The sequence below is a fragment of the Lissotriton helveticus genome, chromosome 6 (assembly GCF_964261635.1).
Source record: "Lissotriton helveticus chromosome 6, aLisHel1.1, whole genome shotgun sequence".
In the NCBI taxonomy this organism is placed as follows: Eukaryota; Metazoa; Chordata; class Amphibia; order Caudata; family Salamandridae; genus Lissotriton; species Lissotriton helveticus.
Window position 1 is genome coordinate 1,934,438,342 of NC_136067.1, and position 23,149 is coordinate 1,934,461,490.

At 42.3% G+C, this 23,149-nt stretch overlaps 1 protein-coding gene across 1 annotated transcript in view; it reads right to left on the reverse strand.

Moving 5' to 3' along the window:
* The window catches only part of DNAJC27 (DnaJ heat shock protein family (Hsp40) member C27), an 83,992-nt gene that overhangs the window by 42,046 nt on the left and 18,797 nt on the right, over positions 1-23,149 (reverse strand). The window contains exons 2-3 of the mRNA XM_078649933.1: positions 20,305-20,387; positions 18,995-19,064 (exon numbers count right to left, since the gene is read on the reverse strand). Coding sequence (XP_078506059.1) covers positions 18,995-19,064; positions 20,305-20,387 — 153 coding nt within the window. The remainder of the gene's footprint in view (positions 1-18,994; positions 19,065-20,304; positions 20,388-23,149) is intronic.

The following is a 23,149-nucleotide window of genomic DNA, read 5'->3' on the forward strand; positions in this document are numbered from 1 at the left end:
TGCATCACAAGTATGACTGTCTACCTTTAAAAAAAGGGGCATCAGAGCCTATTGTTCTTTCAAGCATTAGGACAGAGGTGGTGATCCATCAGGGTGGGGACGAGGTAAAAGAGGCAGAGGAGATAGCCTGCTACTCAGGACTGCAGTTATCATTAGTGCAGCAGGTATTGTTGCATTGGGGTCAAAGAGTATGAGGGGCTCACAACACCCCAATTATAGGTAGTAGTTTGTTTGGGATATCTGTTTTTGTTTGATGCATTTGCTGTTTTATAAGTCTCATATTTGGGGCGGTTCATAAGCTATAGAAAAAGTATTCCTGAAATCATCTCATAAGCCCCGCTCCCTGCACGCAGCTATGTCCCTTCCGCTCCCCTAATCCTTCCCATAAAGTTTTGGAGGGGGGCCAGACCTCAAAACATTTTGCTTAGGGGGGGCTCAGAGTAAAAAAGTTTGAAGACCTCTGCTCTAGGTTCTAGTCTACTCCATATCTTAGAATGGGAGAGGTTGGAATCTCTTTCGGGTCTCGATCTCTAACACCCCGCAAGGGGAGTCAAAAACTCTGGCGCTGGATTCTCTGCGAGGATGATGACAGCGTCAGGTCAGTGCGTCAGGAGTGGGCTCTAATTCCTTCCAAACTTGCCGTGGCGAGTCGTGCAAGCATGCAGCCGTGACTTGCCATGGCAAGTGAAGGTATATTTATACCTTGAAGGTGTTTAGGAATGCCAGTATTGACGTACAAGTCGGGCACAGGAACGTCATGAATGAACCCCTAAGGAATAGATGTTCGTGCATAATAAATGAGTTCTTGGAGAAATTAATAATCAAGCAAGGGGAAGTCCTAAAGGCTTAAGAGTCTGGTTTTCCAAGAAATCGTTGTGACGTGGATGGACAGATGTAGGTGGCCATGTCTGTATTTGGTTAGCATGGATAATGTCTAAATAAGGATTGGATTTCTATGCCTAAATAAGGGCAATGTGAATTGTGCCTATATAAGGGCATAAGTCGGGAAACCTTTATACAGTATCTAAATCGACACACAACACCCACTCCAGTTTCGTATGAATGACATTACTAAATTCTAAACATATCTAAAATATAGCTACACATTAATTTGCTAAAAACATGTTTAAAATACATTATTAAAAAATGCATTAAAACTGTTGATATGCAAAGAATGCAATGGTGCTGTACATATTAAAGCAATGTTTCATTCTAGGCAGAAGTTGGCATTGAATGCTAAATGAATGAACATGAGTGTATACATTATGAAATGGCTCGTAAATACTGAAGAAAAAAGCCGAAACCATTTCATGACATAAAACAATTTGTTATGGACAAGGTGACATATTGTCTTGGGAAGTGTTTCAAATATTTATGTTCTCTATGAATACTTCTACTGTAAGCAGATTAATTTGCCATAAAAAAAGAAAAATACAAATTTGGAAAACAAATTCATCATAGGAAAAAGTTCCAAGTTTAGTCTTTGTTTTGAAAAATGAAGGCCAAATTCAGAGTCTTCCCAGTACACTGTGTGCTGAATCAAAAGTCAGTGTATGGGGATGGAGAAAACATGAAATCTTCTAAACCTGTAAACAAAAGTCGTCTACCGTTGTAGGTGAAAGTTGGATTACCTCGTTTAGAAGATTAACCGCACATATATGAGAAGCATCACCTTCAGCATTGGAAGCATCAGCAATGTTCAATTCCGATGTTACCTGGGTCTGTTGATTCCTCTCATACCTCAGCAGCAGCAATTTGCGTCTGTGAGATCTCAATGAATGCCGTCATCAGGATTGGTAGCCGCTGGGGAAAACACACAGCATGGGCCGTTACCGGGTCCAGCAGAGTATCGATATCCGTTGGCATGACTGATGGAAGTGTTAGACAGATGTCTAGCACACATTCTTCACCGCAAAGCAGGCAGCGTCGAACAGGTAAAATGCAATCTTGCCATGTGGTATTTAATTCTCGTAGACGAGGTAAACCCAAAATTTTGGACGATTCGCTCATGACACATCTCCAGTAGAGATCTCTCCATGGTGCATTGGGTGTCGCTGGTGATTTGGCTTGCCATATCGTAGCAGTAGGAGCAAAAATAGGATCCCTGCAACGAGTGCTAAAAGTAGTGGCAGTCCGCCAAACACAGAGTGCACGAAGTTGGGAATTATTCCAAGGACTGCTTGATAGGATGCTAACAGTCCTGAACACACGTTCTTAAATACATGTACAATACCGCTCGTATCAGACAGGTCTGTAAAATTTAATAAAATACTTTGAAATTAAATGAAGATAAGTCCCAACATTTCTGAGAAATGTATAGGGCAGTTTGTATTCAAAAGGGCATTTATCTCGGCTGAAGTCCTTGCGATTTGTAGATCATAGGTTTCTTTGGCCGAGGACAGAGGCACTGTTTGTTGCAAAAGAATGTCTTTCATTCTGCTTAGAGTATCAATTCGTATAGAAGAGATGTTCAGTGAAGGCCATAAATGCGACTCCCTGGCTGTCTCTATTTGGGGGAACAAGACTTGCATACAGCAAGTGACCCTGGATGTAACCGTTACTAGATAGATATGGGATGCCCGGCAACATGCCACAGTAGCTGTGATCATTCAACATGAGGTAACTTCCATTTCAAAGTTGTCCAAAAATTGGATTAATCACTGCAGCTGGTGAACCTTGCAGGTGGCAGGATAAGTTTGTAGTGGAACCATTACAGGCCCGTGTAAATTAATACCCTGGTATAGGAGAGAACCACTTAGTGCGTTTTCACAGTTTGTACCGCTAAGAAACACTTCCCGACCCCCACTCCAACATCTGTGTGTGTACGGTAAATCCCAGAATGTCTTGATGTATCCTTTACCCAACCTTTCATATTTGCCTGCTAGTATATGTTTTAGGCAATACTGAAAATGGAAAGTTGTAACAGGCAGAGTAATTTTACCATGTATGATCCACTCAGTAGCTGGTTTTTCAGCCACCGTGAATTGTAATTTTTTCAGTTTTTCAATGCTCAGCACCGTATAGTCTGCTCCCCTTTGTGCCAGTTTGATCTGTTTATCAGTGAGATTGAATCCTGAAAACAGTGACGTAGTGTTGATTAAACGCCAAGGCACATAGCCTGCATGCAGGTCTTGTAGCGTCCAGCCTAATAGCATGATAGAACGTAGTTGAGAGTGACCATGTTCCAACATGACCAAGTCTTGTTCCATAATGTCTATGGCAGAGGGTACAATGCTGTCCAATGAATATATCCTAGACGACAGAGTCGTTAACCCACCGTCTACTACAGCAAGAGATTTCTCTAAAGTAATAAGATCAATTTCTTGTATTCTTTCCGCAGTTTCTGCTTGGGTAACCTTCCAGATTTCATTATAAGCAGTGTAGAGACCGGCATATATGAAACGTTTTTGACGCGGTCTTCATGGACCTAGCAAGAATTCCCTACGATCTGCGCCTTCTTGAAGTAAAGTTAAGTGTTGTTTCACATCCTCTAGTTTAGCCTTCTGTAGCCAATCAAGGCAAAGTTTCCCTACACTATATGTTGTTATTATCGTTGGATGCGGTCTTTGAACATTGTGCGGGTCTGGCCTATTGATAGTGAAACCCTGCGTTTTGTTCAGGAATCGATCTTGACAGTTGTTTGTGTCTGTGGGCCAGAGCAACCATCTTTTCCATTCTAAATCTGATCTGTTGTGATGCAAAATAGTATGTACGTCAACCTCCCCCTGTGTAGTGCTATTACTTGCAGGTGCATGTCTTTGATCTTGGCTATCCCAAGGCAAGACGTTTGCTGGACAGTGTCATTCAAAAACATAATTTGCTCAGGGATGATGCAGGCTCTAAACAAAGTTTCTACCCTCTGCACTTGCCATTCTTTTGTACCCCAGACAGATTTCTTCTCAATGTTGTCTTTCCAAAAGTCGAAACCATGTCTAGACAGTTGGGCAATAAAGGCTGCAGAATAAATCTGTTTTGTATTGGTTAACATATTTTTCGTTCCTGTCATGTTCACATTTTTAAAGAAAAACGTTCCTGGATTTGACAAGTTGAACCCTGAAAAATATGGAAATTTCTTTGCAAAAGTTTTGGAGCTACCCATTGGAGATGTAGGACAATGTTCCCATTGGTTATACATAAATACATTTCTAGGTGTTGCAGTCTTATGCAAAAAATGATGGCCATGATGGTTATAACAATACATTTGTTCATATTCTGATGAACCCTCCAAATATGCATGATTTGTGAATACTGCAAACATTTCTAGATCAGACATCATGTTATTAACAGTCTCGGAGTCCCAATCATCAGAAAAGGTACTGGAGGTAATAAAGTCACTTAAAGAAATTTTAAATAAGTGTGGATTCTTTAAAAGTTCAGACGGGCCAAAAAGTAATATTCGGTTTTGTCCCAAACTATACCATCTGCTATAGGAACGGCTGTGACAATCACTGCGGACAAGCCTCTTGCTTCACGATGGGATGATTTGTGAGGCTGGAGAAGTAAGTTCACTCTTTTACTTGCTGTGACCTTTTGAATATATCTTCCATTTATCAGCATACCCAGAGTTATTACCAGAGCTAACTAAAGTAGAAAGAAGAATATTCCCAAAACAATCCATAGTTCAATCCATGGTGAAACCAGAAGAGTCGTTTTCAGGAGATGAAAAAAATTCTGTCGCTTGTTCTTTGAAAGTTCTTTGTGCTGGCGTTGTTTCAGGTTCGCTGGGATCCTCAGAAAAAGTATCAAAGTTGATGAAATGGCCAGAGGCAGTTCTGTCAATGGATGGAAATGCATCAGGATTCGTTGAAATCGCTGGAACAGGTTGATCACTTGTTACTTCGTTGTAGACATGTGTATCAAGACGAACTGTTATTTGGATTTCAAGAGGAACGAGTTCCATAGCATTGTTGCTTAGTCCTTCATTTCTTACTGTAGAATCTCAAAGGTGACGAGTCTCCCAGTTTGAACCTCTTGGATAGTAGCTAGAGGAGTGAGTCTGCTACATTGTCGGAGTCCACTTGGCCTACTGCTTAGTATCAGCCACATAGTGGAGTTTGATCAGGTCGATGGCCACAAATCTTTTCTCCTTTTTTAGCAGCTAGGGGCGGCAAAAGTGCTGTTCTTGATCCGTGGATTGCTAGAACAGGTACTGGTTGTCTGTGGAAAGGCCCAAATGGCTTTCTCTGACTAAATCACCAAGCTTTGGGATCCAGACAGGCCTTGCTGGGACGGCTTTTTTTTCCCCAGTGGTGGTTGGCTTCGGGAACACGTTGCTTTGTTTCGATCTTAGTTCATTTAAGTCCTGCAAAACAGCCAAACGATCTTTGATATCAAATTCTTTATTTTCCACCACTGTGCCCTTCATGTCAAGGTCCGGTATCAACATTCTAGTCCCAAATAGGACCTCATATGGAGTGACACCCCCCGAGAACTTCTTGGCAAATTGTTTAGTGATCATTGGACCCCATAAAGATGTTTGACCCACCCATCACCCAAACCTAATACCCTAGCTGTTATAGACTGCTTTATGTCCCGTTTTTTTCTTTCCACAACAGAATTTCCCTCAGGAAGGAATAGAGAAGAATACCGCAATGCTACGCCCAAACTGGCCATGGCTTCTTTGTAAGCTAGAGAGTTAAACGCAGGAAGCTGGTCAGAGTGTAGTGTGCCTATTGCGTATGAGCCGATAAAGACTCGCAAGTCTTTTATAACAGTTCGAGCGTCAGCCGAGCGCCGAGGCCACATCCATAGGAACCTTGCACTAGTGTTTGTGGGATTGCAGTTGTCCATAAGGATGCCTGCACGTAGATAATCTTATGCTATCTAACAATGGTGTCTGTACTGGGCTGGCTACATCATAGTCAGGTGTCTGGTGACGTTCTGTACTGCGATCTCTATTGCAGTCAATGCAGTTATTGAGGAAAATGTGAATCAGTGTATTCATTCCTGGCCACCAGTACATCCCATTTAATGTTCATATTGTTTTAGAGATCCCCTGATGTGCCAGACTCTCTCCCATATGTACTTCATAAATCAAAGCTGCTCTTTGTTCCATGTTTGGAATTACCCTATCCCCCACTCCAGGGATTCGAGTAAACGGAACGTTGTTCGCATCAATTATATACGAGTATTTGAGTGGAACTTTTTTAGGTGACGCTGCACCACTGCCTTTGCTTGAAGCATAGACCGCCAGTATTATTTCACGGTCTACTTTTGTTTTTGAACGAGTGATTGCAGCTACGGGAGCCGTTTGCACCGCCCCCTTCGTGGCTTCATCAGCCAATGAATTCCCTTCAACGTGAACGCCATCACCTCGATGACTCAGTGTTTTGTAGTCTGTTTCTCAAGTGAACTACTTGTTCCCAAAGTGTTTTATGCTTGATTGTGCCACCTTTTGCATCTTTGAAACCATTTTGAAGCCAATTCTGTAAATATTCATTATATGATTGTACACAGTAAAAGGAATCGCACACTAGGAGTGTGGGGAATCCGCGATCCTTATTTTCAAGTGCCATTTTGAGTGCTTGTAGTTCAGCTCGCTGAGTTGTACAATCTCCTAGAGATTGTGTTTTTGTGACTGTTGGTCTGAATTTGCCATCGCACATAAGATCTTTAACAATCGCGCATGCTGCACTATAAGCTTGCTTACCCCCCGTAGCGGGTTGTGCAGATCCGTCAGCATAAATTATAAATTTGTACTGGTCAAGAGGGAGAATCTCAGTTGGCAGAGGACATTCGTGTTCGTATTGCAGGAACGCTTGTGTTTTCAAAATAAGGATCAAAAACATATTCAACATCAGTTGCAGCAAGTGAATTAACCCAATGTATCCATCTCGGATGTAAAGCTTTTGCATTTGGAATGCTCGCTTTTGTAACTGCCTCTAACACTGGTACAGGAGTTACGACAATAATGTGTTTCCCCTGTGATAGGGCTCTTTTTTTTTGGTACAGCGGTTTGAACTGCTGTCAGACATTTTTCTGTTGATGTAAATTTCATTTCTGCTTGTGTATACAAATGTGATTCGTATGCAATTGGTACTTTTTCACCTTCGTTAAAAGTTAAGTAGGTGAATCCGCATTGACCTGGAATGATTCGGATCACTAAGTTGCGTACGTTTACGCGTGTTTGTAAGTGTTTCGTTGCTAACATATCTGCTTGCAGTGAACGCAGGATATCGGTGTGTTCCTGTGTTTAATGTGTGATTTTAAAATCAGGTTTGATTAATTCGTAGACAAGTTTAACCCTTTCTGCGTAGTTTAGAATTAAAGTTCTTTCAAAATTCAGGAAACCTAGAATCGACTAAGTTTTTCAGTGTTTTTGGAGATTGGAGCAGCGCACACCTTTTTAAAAAGTTGGTTGCCAGGTTTTTGCCTTCACTTGATAGTTCATATCCTAGGAAAAGGACATTGATTTTTTTAAATAGAATATATTTAACCCTCAGAGGAGAAGCCCAGTATAATGGTGTTCACCCTGTTCAAGTGCCTGTCCAAGTCATCGTCTGTCAGATAGATATCATCGACATATGACAATGCCTCGTCATCTTAAATTTGTAGTAACTCTATTACCCTTGCTGAGAATAACCCCGGGCTGTTCGTGAACCCCTGTGGGAGTCGACAAAATTGACGCTGCGTTCCCATTATAAAGAAAGCTGTCAAATACCTGCTTTCAGGTGCTATGTTTTGACAAAAGAAACTGTTAGAAATATCTAATGTGGATTTATATTTTTTTTACACACAATGTTATTCATTAATGCTGTACTGTGTGCATTTTGCACTGCAAATGTTTTACAACAAGAGTTTAGGTGTCTGTAATCCAAAACTAGACGACACAGGAAACAAGGGATTGGTAATTGATGAGGTGCATGTTTCAATCACCCCTTGGTATTCAAGTTGATCTAAGATCTCCCTGACCTGTTTTATAGCTTCTTGCTTAATTGGGTACTGCCTTTGAGCAGTTGGTTGATTTTTTAACTGGATCTTATGATGAGGTGAATCCTCATCCCATCCTACATGATTTTTGTATAATGCTGGGGCCTGGGCCACTGCCCATTTCCTAGCATAAGTATATTTTAAATGTACTGGAACATGGTTGGAGAAGGTTGGCATAATGATGCCTTCGCCATGTGGGCACTCCCTGACAAATTCTGGAGGCCAGTCCTGTTCTGCTAGAAGTATATCATACCCTCTTGAAAGATGCTCCCAAAAGAGTCCTTTCACTTTTCTTGGTATGTCTCCCTCCATCCGGAGTGTTATTTTATATAACCTATGTGGAGAGCTAACCCTGGTGTCTACAGTCTCAACTTGAATGTCCTCATTCAAGTCCACTGTCTCCAGAAGTCCCTTCAGGTTCTGGCGAGCTATTGTTACTTCTGCTGCACTGTCCAGCATTGTCTGAGCCCATTCTCCGTTCTTGAGTTGTGTTCTTAGAATTCTCAGCAGGTCTGATCTTCAGACCTGCTACCTTCTTCTTGGAGAATTGAGGTTTTGGTTTGTTTTTTGAACATGTTGATCGTCTTTGGACTTCATGCGTTCTTCTTTTAGTTTTGACCGTCCTCTTCTTTCGGATGTCTGATGATATCTGAAGGTACGAGAGGAGCGTGTATCAGTATCTTGATACCTATCAGGTTTTCTCAAAATATCCCTATTCCTGAGGTTATACCTCCTTTCAGAGGGCTCCTTTTGAGGAGACCTACCTCGGGATTGAGAACGTTTCTCTTTAGAATGTTGTTTGTTATTTTCCCACTTCTTTTTAGAAGAGGTAGGTTTGTGTTTAATAGAGTCCTTCTCAGGACCTCCAGACGGTTTCCCACCCAAACTGTCTCTGCCTGATTCTTCATAGGATTTTTCAATTATTCTGGCTAATTCTTGTGGTTGTTCGGTTACATCAAATTCCCTTAATTTCTGGTGGACTGCCACTGATGCTGCTTCTCCTTTAATATTAGATAATATTATTGTTGAGATCTCGTCAAAAGTTTCAGTAACTTCATACCTAAATTCAGAGCAGGTTCTGCCCCTTATTCGTTTTGAATTTGTTTCAGGACATCAGGTATTACCGCCATAGACGGAACACCATGTGTTTTAGTGTAGATAGCAGCAAAGACTGTGCCCCAAGTGGTGCAGTCTTCCAGATGTGGTGTTGACCCCATTGGTAAACAGATTGTTAGAATTCTGTGTTTCTCATAAGGACTAGTATTAGGAACTACCGCTTCGACTTGAGTAATTTTTGAGCTATCCGGATGGAATTTGTTCACGTTTTGTGAGCATTTTACCAATGACTGCGTGTAAAGTCTGTGGAGTGATTTTTAGCGTATTCCCCTGCTGAGAGGTTTGTTTTGGAATAGCTATAACAGGTTGGACTGTGAAAGTCTGCATGACATATTGAACCAATTGTCTATAAATTTTGATTAACCCTTTGAGTTGAGCAAGTAATTCGGCATTTGACATTTCTTCGATGTCAGGATGAGGTGTGTAACCGGCTAAAATCGGCCATGTTGCTCCTGATCTACCTAGTGGACCGAGCCTGGTAATGTGATTGTAATGTTTTAGGGCGCCTTTAAACCAGAGATTATGCTCCTGGTGTGAGTGGAATTTCAGTATCCTCAAAAGGAATATATTCCTCAGGTGGATCATCTTCTTTGTAGAAGTGAAACATTTTAGTTACTGGATGTGATTCAGGGAATACTATCCATGAGCAGAATACCTCTGTCTGGTGAGATTCATGTGCCTCGGTCACAAAAACTGCTTTACCACCTCTTGGTGTTAGGCCATGTTTTATACGTTTCGGAGTGATGGCTTTCCTTAAATTTGGAGCGATGATAATCGCATCTTCATCGTTTTCATTAAAACCTGTATAATCAAAAGCTGCTACGACTTTGTCGGGTACAGCTCCACCGGTTCCGGTGTTTGTGCCGTTTTCAGTCATTGTTTAATGAAAATTGCACAGCAAGTTTCAAGGGAACAAAGATAAGGTGCACAATATTTTGGAACACTGTATCCTTCAACATTGAACAAACCAAACAGCTAATACAAAGGATTTTCGTCCTACTCAGCTATGGCAGATATTATCCCTACCCACTCCAGAGATCTTATGGAGTTTTTATGAGTAGGAGTCTCTGAGAAAATCACGACAAGTTACTTCAGTATCTAGTGTTAAATTAGTGCCTTACCAAACCGTTGGGCGCCATGTAGTGTAGTTCCTATATCCCTGATAGGCTCTGCACATTGGAATAATATACACAATAGTTGTGGCATAGGACTGAGGTCAGTATGCCTCTATCGAGTACATTAAACTTAATTACTTGTGTGTGCCAGCTAACCCAGAGGTCACTAGAAACTTCTCGAATAAACAAGAAGGGATTAGTTTCTGACAACCGCATAATCATGACAACTTTGTTTCCCTTAGAATCAGAACAGTCTCAGAATTGTGGAAACAATAGATGACAGTTTCACTCAGTTAGTCGTGCATGCTTCGTTTCTACAGTTTACACAGAAATAGGTAGATGGGCGTTTCAATAAAAAGGGTTTATCAAACAGTCTTTTTTTTCTTGTGCAAGAGATATGAACTGCTACAATCATAAGACAGAATGCGAAGTATAATACGTACACCGTTGGCAGTAGGATAAAATAATACTGCAATAGCATGGTTTGTAGCTATGACATATATTCATAAAAATACATACATAAATAACACAGGCTAAAATGTGAATACTCGTCTGGTGCTTCTAGCTAGTTCTACCCCAGTGTACCTAACCTAAGTGTAGTAAGAGGTAAGAAGTAGGTGCTGTTTTTCTATAGTCTAGTTTAGCTATAGTTAGGATTGGTGTTGCCAAGATTTGCCAAAAGTCCCTCTAGGTTCTAGACTGCTCCATACCTTAGAATGAGAGAAGTTGGAATCTCTTTTGGGGTCTTGATCTCTAACACCCCGCAAGGGGAGTCAGAAACACTGGAGCTGGATTCCCTGCGAGGAGGATGGCAGTGTCTGGTCAGTGCGTCAGGCGGGGACTTGAATTCCTTCCGAACTTACCATGGCGAGTCGTGCAAGCATGCAGCCGTGACTTGCCATGGCAAGTGAAGGTATATTTATACCTTGAAGGTGTTTAGAATGCCATTATTGACGTAAAAGTCGGGCAGAGGAACGTCATGAATGAACCCCTAAAGACTAGCTGTTCACGCAAAATAAATAAGTTCTTGGAGAAATCAATAATCCAAGCAAGGGGAGGTCCTAAGGCGGAGGAACCAGGAACAGTGTGTCCCTGCGATGTTCACTCTGAGCAATCATTAATGCATTTTATGTCTTTTTGTACCTTTTTAGACCTTACTTGAAAGATTTTCCGAAACTGATCTTAAAACATTTAGGTTTTAGGAAGTCTAATAACACACTGTTTTATCTCCTTTTGTTGGTTAAATACTTATGAAGTGTGTCAAGGGGTTTGTGCCTTCCTAAAAGCTGTTGTAACGTTGAGAAGATCCTATCTTTTCATCTTTTATCAAAGGTGACATTGGTTGCCTTTCTGATAATTTTATTGGCATATCGGCACAGGTGCGTTGCAGGGCAGGGGGTGTTGCTATTTGACAATTCTTAATCTTTGTATTTTTACATGTATTTTTATCAGTCTTTTTACCTCTTTGTTGTTTATTTATTTATGTGTCTTTTGTGGTTCATGTATGTGCCAAAGAAAGAAAAACTGAAATTTAATTGATTGACAGTTGTCATGATATTATACATAACTTTTGCATAATAAGGCTCTCTTTTAGGCATGTGACAATCAATCTAATACACTCCAACACTCTACACTAGGACAGTTATTATCCGGGGAATTGTCATTACGCCCTTCAGTTTTCCTTCTGCAAATCCTGTAACCCCAATTATGAGGATCGCTCACATAGGCCCTTACAAATTAGTAGCTGGACATATGTTTGAAATAAAAATACGTGACTTGTAAAGAAATCAACATACACATATTTTGTGACAAAATGCTGTAGATGTTTTAATAAACTGATAAAGAACAGGAGTGGAACTTCAAAGAAGTGATGTAATTGTTACAACAAGTTGCAGATCTATGGATCTGATACATATCGCATGAGTCACAAAGTAATCTTGCATGATTCCCAAGGAAAGAATGGACTTAGTCATTGGAAATCAAAGAGGTGCTGGTGATGGAGTAGCAGACAAAGAGGTAGCAGGCAGAGGAGCTCATGGAGAAGCAGTAGGCATGTGAGCTGCAGGAATGAAGCCTCGAGACAATGAGGGGTCACAGGAGCTTCAGGAATGAATCCTGCAGAATGGGCGCATGCAAGAAAGATGCAAGCACGAAATGTGCCAGTAAGTATTGACAAAGCGATTAGGTTTAGCTTTATGCCCTCAAATGTTGAGTCTGTCCACTCTCAACCCCACTCTCACCAGTATTGAACTCTTTTTTCCAAATTGGGGCAATTTACACTCAAGCCTTTATATCCAGGTCAAATTTGCATCCTTTTCCACGCATGTTGGCAACTCTAAAGGGACATGGAGTTTGTGGATAGCATTGGAGAGAATCAATGAAATAGCCGAAATACAGCAAAAAACTTTTGAACAATGGGAAAAAAGGGCTGATTAAAGAAATGTATTTTTCTCACAAACAAAAGATTTGTCGTTATGAGATAAACTCCTTCCCATACTTCAAGAACAGGCACAGGTTAAATGTCTTTTTGTTTGACAGTTTTTGCAGTTTTCCAAGTTGTTGTCAATATTTTCTATTTTTGCAGTTTGTGGGGGAAAAGAGATCTGAAACCCATAAGCAGTACATTGTAGTAAAGTAGAAAAAAAATGAGAATTTAGTCAGTGGTCATTTGCCTGGATCTTAGACTAAAATCAAAAAACATAAACACGAAGAAGGAAAAAATACAAGCAGGTAACAATATTTTCAGGTCTAAATTTTTGCCCATGTGGACAATTTACAATAGTAATATACCGCTACGTCCGTCAGATTTATCCAGTCATAGGAGGATGCAGTGATATTTTTTGGTTGCCTGCAAACATGCGCTACCTAGAGTTAACCCATCAGCAACTTATAACTATTTTTCATTGTCTACTGACCATGCAACAATTTATAAGATACAATCTAACAAGTGAAAAGCAGGTATGAAGGAAAGCTCTGCGTTTCTGAAATATGCCCAAGAATCTGATTTTAGAAATAGTGGTCATTTGTGAGACTTTACATTTGGTGTGACACACAATTTCATGGGATTCAGTGGGCAGTTTGTAAAATGTGTTCTTTCTTCCATACTGGTTTACATTTCAAAGACCAAAATTCATTGAACATTAATTAATGATAACAAATGTTTTGCTGTTCTGTATTTCCAAACTTCTCACGATAACAATGCATTGTGAGCATGCACTATTGATAATCCTACTACAAAAAACAGACTCAATTCTTTAGCATAATACTCAAGACCGCAGCAAGAAGGTACGGAAAAAATTAAAACGCTATGAGACCATAATACAGTTATACAAATCTCAGTTAACGTAACATGACTAGGGCAATGCTCCACCTTGACAGAGTTCGCTATCACCAGTTTTTTTTTTATTACAAATGCTAATTTGGATTTTCGTTAGTGAGGGCAGTGTCATTTATTAGGCATAGTGTTTTTGCAGGATACTGGTGTAAGGACTGTTACCCTTCCACCATCTTGGCCAAGCAACCCTTAACCTAGTTGTTTCAAATAACAAAGCAGTCCAAAAGAGGATCCTAGTAATAAGTTTTTCCTCCGGATTAATGACCCATTTGATAAGAATTTTTCAGTGGGAACAAAAACGCCTGGAAAATAAGCCTGAGCCCAGTATAAAGTTAATAAAGGATGAGGGTTGCCTGGCTTGACAAGTGGGAAAAACGAAAGAGGGTGGGCGACGGAAATTCTTGACCTAAAAAGGGAGGCGCACACTGGAGGCAGTGAAATTGCAGAGGCATTTGCAACCTTCTATGAAAACATATACGCCTCCAAATCCAACAGATCCAGCTCAGATTTCAAAGAACTTCTAGAAACTATGACCCAGAATACCCTGATGAACACCGACAGAGAGGCTCTAGAAAACAACTTGACGGTAGAAGAAATAGTGGGGGCGCTTCGGGGACTGCAATCCGGGAAGTCACCTGGACTGAATGGTTTGCCCCTAGAATTGTTCAAGAGGACAGCTCAGAAAATAGCGCCCCACCTCCTGAACATGTTTCTGGAGGCCAGGGAAGTTGGGACCCTCTTGGACAACCAAAGAACTGCCACCATCGTGGTAATTTCCCAAAAAAAGCAAACCCCCAACAGATTGCGCCTCAGATCGCCCCATATTGCTGCTCAACGTAGAGCCCAAAGTACTAGCCAAAGTCCTTGGAAACAGGCTATCAGGGGTAATAATGTCTGTGATACACCCAACCAATCCGACTTCATGCAAAAGCGTAGCACCCGCCTAAAGCTGAGACGGCTATATGGGGTACTCCATCTGACAGAGGTACTTCGACGATGTGGCATTCTTTTCCCTCGATGCCCGTATGGCTTTCGACAGTGTGGAGTGGAAATACACCTTTGCAGTGTTGCTTTGGCTGGGCTTTGGCCCAAACTTCTGCTCTTGGGTTTGTCTACTCTATGAGGCGCCGCAAGCCAGGGTGTGGGTAAATGGTTACACCTCCGGCATTTTCTAGCAGCGAAGGGGCACACAACAAGGATGTCCGCTGTCTCCCATGATTTTTGCCCTAGCCCTAGAGCCCTTGGCGGCTTGGGCCCGTGGAGACCCATTAATCCGGGGTATCACAGCGGAGGACAATTAGGAGGAGAAGATATCCCTCTACGCAGATGATGTCTTGCTATATGTGACAAACCCCCACTTCTCGATACAGAGAATTCTGCCCATCTTTGACCTTTTTGGGAGCTATGCCGGCTACCAAATCAACTGGGACAAGTCCCTGATCTTTTCCCTCTCCTCCGGAAAACTGTCCCTGCCACTCTAGTGTCCAGCTCTTATGGCAACGGACAGGTTCACATACCTAGGGATCCATTAAACTAGAGACAAGAAAGCATTCCTGGCTCATAACTTTCTTTCCCAGATTGACCGCTTCCAGGCTGATATAAACCACTGGCGCACATTACCCCTCTCCGTAATGGGACAGGCAGTCCTTTTTAAAATGATGACCCACCCACGCATGCTCAACATTCTTCAGAACACACCATTCAGGGTACCTGACTCCTCCTTCGGTAGAATCAATGGCATTCTGAGATCCTTACTATGAGACGGGGGCAGCCCGAATCTCATTGGGGAAACTGCAGCGTAGTGTCTTTGACGGCGGTCTGGCGGTCACTGACCTGCGAGCCTACTACTGGGACTCTAAGCCGGTGGTGGTGAATGACTGGGTATTTGGGGAACGGACTGAATCCGCATTTAGGGTGGACCGCCTGGCCATGGGAAGCAGGGGTTACCGGCGCTCTTATATGGTAAAGTCAGGAGGGGTGAGCTCCCACCCCACACCGAGGTGGTACTACAGGTGTGGAAAGCATTCAATAAATGTCTGGGATGGGGCAAAAAACTGCCAGCAGAGGCCCCACTCTGGGACAGCGACAACCTTGGGGAGGTTAAAACATTACGTACCCACACAAGATGGCAACAATAGGGATAGACAAACTGGGAGATGTCTGGAGAGCAGGTACACTAATGATGTTTGATATGCTGCAATCAGAATACGAGCAGGCGCAGGGCGAGATTTTCCGGTACTGACAGCTACAGCACGCCCTGAAATGCTATTTACCAGAGGGGGAACTCATACCAGACTACTCCTCCATGGAAGATCGACTGATACTAGACCCCATGCCCGCCAAATCAGTTTCTCTAACATACAGGAAGATAATAAACAACAAGCCGGACTGTCTAGTCTCACTTAGAGAGGCTTGGATGGCCGATGTGACTCCACCAGATGAGGAGTGGAACGAGGCGTCGCAGAGCCCCAGAGAGATTGCTATACAAGCACGGCTTCACCTGGTGCAGCTTCGGATACTACATAGGTTCCTACCTCTCTAGCTCAAGGGTTTTGAAGATGGGCTGCAGTGATTCAGCCGAAAGCCCCAGGAGTTGTGGCAGTGTGGGCACGTTCTACGAGGAAGAGGTGTGGCGCCGCGGCCAGGGCGACTGACGCTGGAATCTGGGGACCACGGTTCGATCCCCGGCTCCGGCGGCAGGTTAGCCCAGCACCATGTGACTCTGGGCAATAGCTCGCTTAATCTTCCTGACGGCCCCCAGCGCCTAGAGACCCTTACGGGTGATTGTGCGCTTTACAAATGTGGACTTTACTTTACCACAAACTTTGGACTTGTCCACTGATCCAAAATTTCTGGGCAGAAATAGAGAAGATAATGAGGGAAGTAACAGGCCTACCTGTCCCGCTTGAGGCCAGATGGCTGCTATTGGGCGTGTCGGGGGAAGAGAAGTGACCCAGTCACGTGGGGTGGGGAAGTGCAACTTAGCCAGGCTGTGGGGTGCAGGCAGGCCCCCAAGGATCAGAGATTGGAAGGAAGCCCTGGATTGGTGCCAACTAGTGGAACACACAACATACCACTCGCGAGGCTGCCCACGTAAATCCGAAAAGATCTGGGGTCCACAGAAACAACACAGGGGCTCCAACCACCAGGTAGAGGAGGGGGAGGTCATTACCACCGCTTGGGCGGAGGGATCGAAACCTACCCAAATTTGTCAGGGATCACTCCAAGGGAATAGGGATGGGTCACGTATTGTACTCTGTTGTGGAGAAGGTCCCCTGCGAGCGGCCCTTAAACATATATCGCATTGCTTATGATTGATTTGTGCTCTTAACCAACTGCGTAATGAAAAGAGTTTATAAAAATTATTTAAAAAACTAAAGGATGAGGGCTACAAAAAACAGTATGATTGATGAGAAATACACCCTGAAAGCTGCAAGTGATGTAAACAAAATCAAGATCAATGCTGAGGGTGAGGCAGCGGAGCCCAGTGCAGAAGAACAAAAAGGGCAGATAGCAAAAGCCTACACTCAATGATTCTTCTCTAGCGTAGAGGATTTTGGCGATCCTTTCCTTATGGCATCAGGTATGGAAAAAAGACTCGGCCAAAAACACTTGAGGACGTAGTAAAGAGAGAGACACAGTACATATGTCTCATAGGGTGTGTTCTGAGGATATCCTCCAACCCATCAGAAAGAGGAATCGGTTTCGTGCACAGCTGCAGCATTCTCTGGGTAGAGTTTTGCCAGCCTGCAATTCCCTTTTTCAAAAGTACAGTAATATCATTTGGTTACAAACATGCATTATACCATTTCACTTAATTTGATTTCACAGTATTCATTTACCATTAATTCATCCTTAAGTCCTGAGAACAGTGTTATCCCCAAACCTAAATACCATTTTTGTAAGCCACGAAATTCAATTTTGTAAGTGCACGACTCAAACAAGCAGTGAGGCCATATTCCCATGCTACACCCGTTAGGTGCTCATTTTGGAAAATTAACAATCAGTCACAATACCATTGGATTATTTAGCCTGATGTTGACGTAAAATGAACTCATAGCATAGAATTCCAATGCTAATTAATTTAAGGTCAATCTCAAAGTACTTATTGGATCCAAAAGTGTTCACAAGTAAACCGTTCAACCACCTATCACATCATTTTCACTAGAGAGGGATAGACGTTCTATGCACATACTTTTAAATCTTAAGTTAAGAACTTGCACAGCCACACAACCATGACAGTCAACTAGGAAGCCTCGGGGCTCACAGGCATTCCACTACTCCCAAAGGTATAAATGCAGTTGAAAGCACCTGTATGAAATGCCACAGAACCATTACCCACGTGGTTTTTCGACTGGCACATTTTTGGAAAAGCGTGGAAGGCTGTCATTTTTAATATTTGAGAACATATCGTCTAGAGACTTTAAGACATTGATAGGGAGTGATACGCTCTCTCCTGGGGTCCCTCCTTTTGATCCTTAGTGTGAATTAGATTGTCATTCATCACTGCAATGATTAAAGTCACTAAATGTGTCCAGTGACAGCTGGTATGAAACGAGGAGGGAGTGGGGGGGGGGGTGAAAAAGAAAATATAACACTTACCTCAACACAGATGCCATCTCTCCTTTGTCGTCCCTCTTCCGCTTCTGTTCCTGACTCCCAGAAGCAGGAAGCACAGAGGCCCCCCATAGCCAATCACAACGCTGCTATCACCAGCATGACAGCAGCGTTGTGATTGGTCTTAGCGGCCTGGTTTGGTGCTCAGACAGGGACTGGGAACCTGTGCATGTTCTCCACCCAGGCTGTGCAATACAGCCAGGTGGAGAACATGCTAAGTACTTGTGACTGTTTGGCCGGTCCAAGACGGACGGCGAAACCCCCATGCGCATGTGAGGTCACATATTTCCCTCTCCCCCTGCTCTGACAGCCCAGCCTCTCCCGCACTAACCTGTTATTATCATTGTATTTTTCCTTTTTTGCACTGCTGAAAAGTAGTGGGGCCACGATCCTCCGCCTTAGCGGAGGAGCCGCCAATTAATTTGTCCTACATGGTCTCTCACTCTTTCTGAGACGAGGTGAACTCTGCTTTCTCAAACAGCGTAGGTCAAATTGCGATCTATAATCTGCAAAACATTTTTAATACACAGCAGCAAAATGTAATCTACACAAACACATACCGCACTAGGTGCCTATCTTGCAGATCACATACCATGAATATTATATAATACATGTATAACTTCAACAAATAATGAACACTCAGAATCACAACGATCCACGCTATAAAATCGTGAGGAAGGTAAGCAACTATGCAACATATTTCAACAGCAGTCTGACTAGGTTAGACTATGTACAATATGTTCAAAACTAGCTAATGTTTCGACAAATACACCAAGAAAGAGAATATCAACAACGAGACGCAAACGGTATGCCATCAATTGAACTCTTTTACAACATATGAGATATTAGGTAAAATGTACAGCCATGATTTTCAAAGGGTTACCTCATAGAAGAATGGGTGTCCCGCCATATCAAAGATATTAACTTTGATTTCTCGGTCTCTCATGCACACTCTGTAAAGTTTGGAAAGAAAATCATTAACCTTTGATATCATTGTTTGGATTAAACAACACAAGCATTCAGACTGGCTGTTAACATTCTAGTGTGAGTAAACATCATAGCACAAAGTATGCTTCCTTTACTAGATAACTTAGTTTTGAAGGTCTGTTGAGACAAGTTAAATTACACATTTCAGTGGAGTGAGACGATCTCCCATGATATTTAGTCTTTCTGAGTGTGCATCAAGTGGTTTGCATTGTAAAGTGGTTGTAACATGGAGTCTGTGAAGCGATAAGTAGTGATTGGTCAAGCCGTATAGTACGGTATTTTGCATATAACCAAATTGCAAGCTATTGGTAGTAACTGACAATTTGACCTTATGGTAATAATAATAGTGTGAATGCATGTGCACTAGTACAATTGTTGTCAAATAACTAATAATATCAATTAGCTACAACCTCACTGGATGTTCCCCCACAAAGTCTCAGTTTGTGAGCTCCACTTTGAGGAAGTATTAGGGGCAAGGGTAGTGCTAGCACTAAACCGTGTTCACCCATGGCGGCACTGCGTAACATGAGCTGCAGTTATGAAGGAACAGATTCCATGCTAGGTGTTTCTAGAGAATACAATTTCCTCCAGGTATCATATCTTACTTGTATATTTGTCTGTTCATTTTTTTTTTTTGCAATACTTAAGTTATTTGTCATATTCCTTTGTCACTGTTTCTTTCTCTCTTTTTGTTTAATTTTTCACCATGTATTTGCTCAGTCGATTCCTATTTTTACCTGAAATTCCACAATCCTTTTTATTATTCCAGCCTCCTCCTTTTATTCTGTCCAGTTTTCGCTCTTCTTTCTTGTTCTTTGCTTTTTGCTGCCTGGCCCTTCATGTCTGGCCTGTGTGAGTCTCTGCCTTGAAATCCTTCCATTTGCGTACTTTTCTAGCCTAATTAACATACTGATTCACTGATAGCAATAGATTTATATTTTTCTCCTTGCATCCTGTTGTATATCCTCTTTCTTACTTGCTCTGCTTGGAGATACAGGGTCACATGCATTCTTATGAGATGAGCCTGTCCCTTGCACCTACCCAGTAGGGCTACTTTACATACTTTATGTCCTCCACAGAATGATCCACAATGGAAGTGAAAGGTCACTGTGCTGTGCATGCGCAGGGCGAATCTCACCCAATGCTAAAGTGAAGTTTACACATACCTCAGTACCCATAACCATCCTTGCCAATAGAAATACTCACTTAGTCACTCCATAGTCTATTCCGATTGTTGCCATGTATTTCGGAACAAACCTCTTCTCGCAGTAGCGCTTTATGATACAGCTCTAGATGAAAAAAGATGTTAAATAGAAGTGATGAACACTTTTAACAGGAGTCAAAAATGCAATACAGAGGTCATAGCAAAAGCAAGTACTTAGAAAAGTTCAGAAATAGAAATATTCAGAAAAGTCAAAGCAAAGTATCTGTTCTCTGTCCATTCAATCACTGAGGGCACTATGACATTTTGTTTCCGCATCAATAGGACTTTATTATGAGCAACAGGAGGGACAATAAAGGGTCATGCATGGATCGTTTTTTTAATTTAGGTTTTAATGACAATTGTTCACTAACATTACAGAAAGGAGGCAGTAGCATCGTAAAGATCAAATGTTATTGTGATGCGATGAGGAGGCTTGCAGTATTGAGTGTTGCATTATTTAGAACAAGATTTAATAGTATTTGTAGCTACAACCATACACAACTTGCCTAGATTTTTCGTATTAAACTCCGAGGAGGCGGGAAAAAAGGGAAAGTGGTTCTCGTACTCATTTTTTATGCTGAGGAGCTGACATGGATCAACGTTTCTAAAGGGTCGTTGGTAGTGTAGTTACCTTTGAATGAGAAATGAACGTATATTGCAACGTATATTTTATGCATGGCATTTCTCAAAACATTGTATTTAAAGCAAGTGATATACAAGAGGTAATAAGTTTAATACCCATGTGTTGCCTTATCTTCTCCTCTCTACTCTCACATAGAACTCTTCCAAAAGCCTATACTGATAAAAAATGCCATGTTAAGTGATTTTCATGGACTAACAATGAGAAAAGACAGAGGTTTATGGTTTTAGACTTTTAATTTAAGACTACCCATCATCAAAGACGCTTGACATTTAAAGAAATTAACAAAACCTTTGTTCCCCTTCTACTTCAGCTATTTGTTGCCCTACGCTCTCTAACATGCAATTTTCTGTGAATGCAAGAAGTTTTTATAAGGTGATGTATGAACCCCGGGTCCTTTAGAATCAAGAATCTTTGAATGCTAACAGTTGAAGTAAATATCTGCAGTGTCCTAATTCATATTGCGGATATATGGCCACGACTATTATGGTCCATAGATGTATACATAAGCAAATGTACCCGTATTCTTTCTTGTATAGTACATGATAGGTTCCAGCGAGAGACTATTCTAAATGTTTAGAGGCTATGTTTTTCTGTAGGCAATTATTCTTTGTCCCACCACCTCCCAATAAGGGTGCACCTTACACCATGGCTGCTGTTAACATATGTACACTCACAAATGAAAAACTGAGAGCAAAGTTGGAAGCTCACATCTTTTATCAAATGATGCAATATATATATTTAGCTTCATGAAAAAAAAGCTGTGACATGATAGGGTTCAGACCTGCGCACTCCACAGAGGCAGTTATACTCTCTGTTATGGAGGAACTGCGCAGAGGGGCCGATGCTAACATCTGTCAGGCCCTGGTGCTTCTGGATCTGTCGGCCGCCTTTGACACGGTCGACCATGATATCCTTGTCGACCGTGTCTAAGAGGCCGGCATCCAGGGCACCGCTCTGGACTGGGTCCACTCTTTCCTGTCTGACCGCCAACAAGCAGTCAGACTGTCCCAGTTCTCAGCAGATCAGGTTGGGCTGACCTGCGGTGTCCCGCAGGGCTCCTCTTTGTCCCCACTCCTCTTTAATTTATATATGGCCCCCTTGATTCGTTCTCTCCGTAGGTTGAATGTCACCGCGTTCAATTACGCGAATGACATTCAACTGGTCTTCACCATCGACCCATCGGATGAATCAATGTCCACTTTTCAAACCACCCTCTGTTTCATTAGTGACTGGATGAGCTCAAATCATCTTAAGCTCAACCCCAACAAGACCGAGCTGGTTCTTGTCGGGGGCTCCTCCAATCCCTGGCATCCTTCTTTCTGGCCGGCTAATCTGGACAGTCCCCCTTGCCCAGTGAATTCAGCTAAAAGTCTGGGGGTTATCATTAGCAGCGATCTTTCAATGAAACCCCAGATCAGCACGGTAGTGTCTTCTAGCCACTTTCAGCTCAGGAAGATTCGAAAGATCTCCCGCCTCCTCACCACCGAGGCCCTCACCTTGGTCTTGTTAGCGCTAGTCATTTCAAGACTTGATTATGCAAACGCGCTTTACGTAGGCATCCCTGACTACCAAGCCAAGAGACTCCAGCAGATCCAAAACCAGGCCGCCCTTCTCATTTTCCGCCAACCCAGACACCAACATGTTCGCCCTCTTTTAAAAAGTCTCCATTGGCTTCCGGTCACCGCGCGTTGCAAGTTTAAACTGGGCTGCATAATCTTTAAATCCCTGGCAGGCGGAGGCCCCTCTTTCATTTCTTCCCTCCTTCACCCATATGTTCCTTCACGTAACCTTCGCTCGTCTCAGTTGGCTTTACTATCAGTCCCAAGATTCAAGAGGAAGAAACACGGTGGCCTTAGGTTCTCATTTTTAGCTCCTTCTTTTTGGAACGCCCTCCCCCTCTCTCTAAGGTTGTCCCTCCCCTACACTAGGTTTAGATCCCTCCTCAAAACCTTTCTGTTTACTGAGGCTTACAATTAGTCCTGATCCTCACTTTTTTTTCTCCGCTCCCTCAGCACAAGCGCCAAGAAACCTTCAGGTGTTAGTCGCGCTATATTAAATTTTTTTAACATAACATAACATAACATGATAGAATGAAGAATGTACCAGACAGTGGCGGCTTTACATTGATTCTCTTGGTTTCCTTCTTTTCATTTACAGGTGAAGGCTCACTCTTGTTTCTTTCTACTTGAGGCTAACGCTTCAGT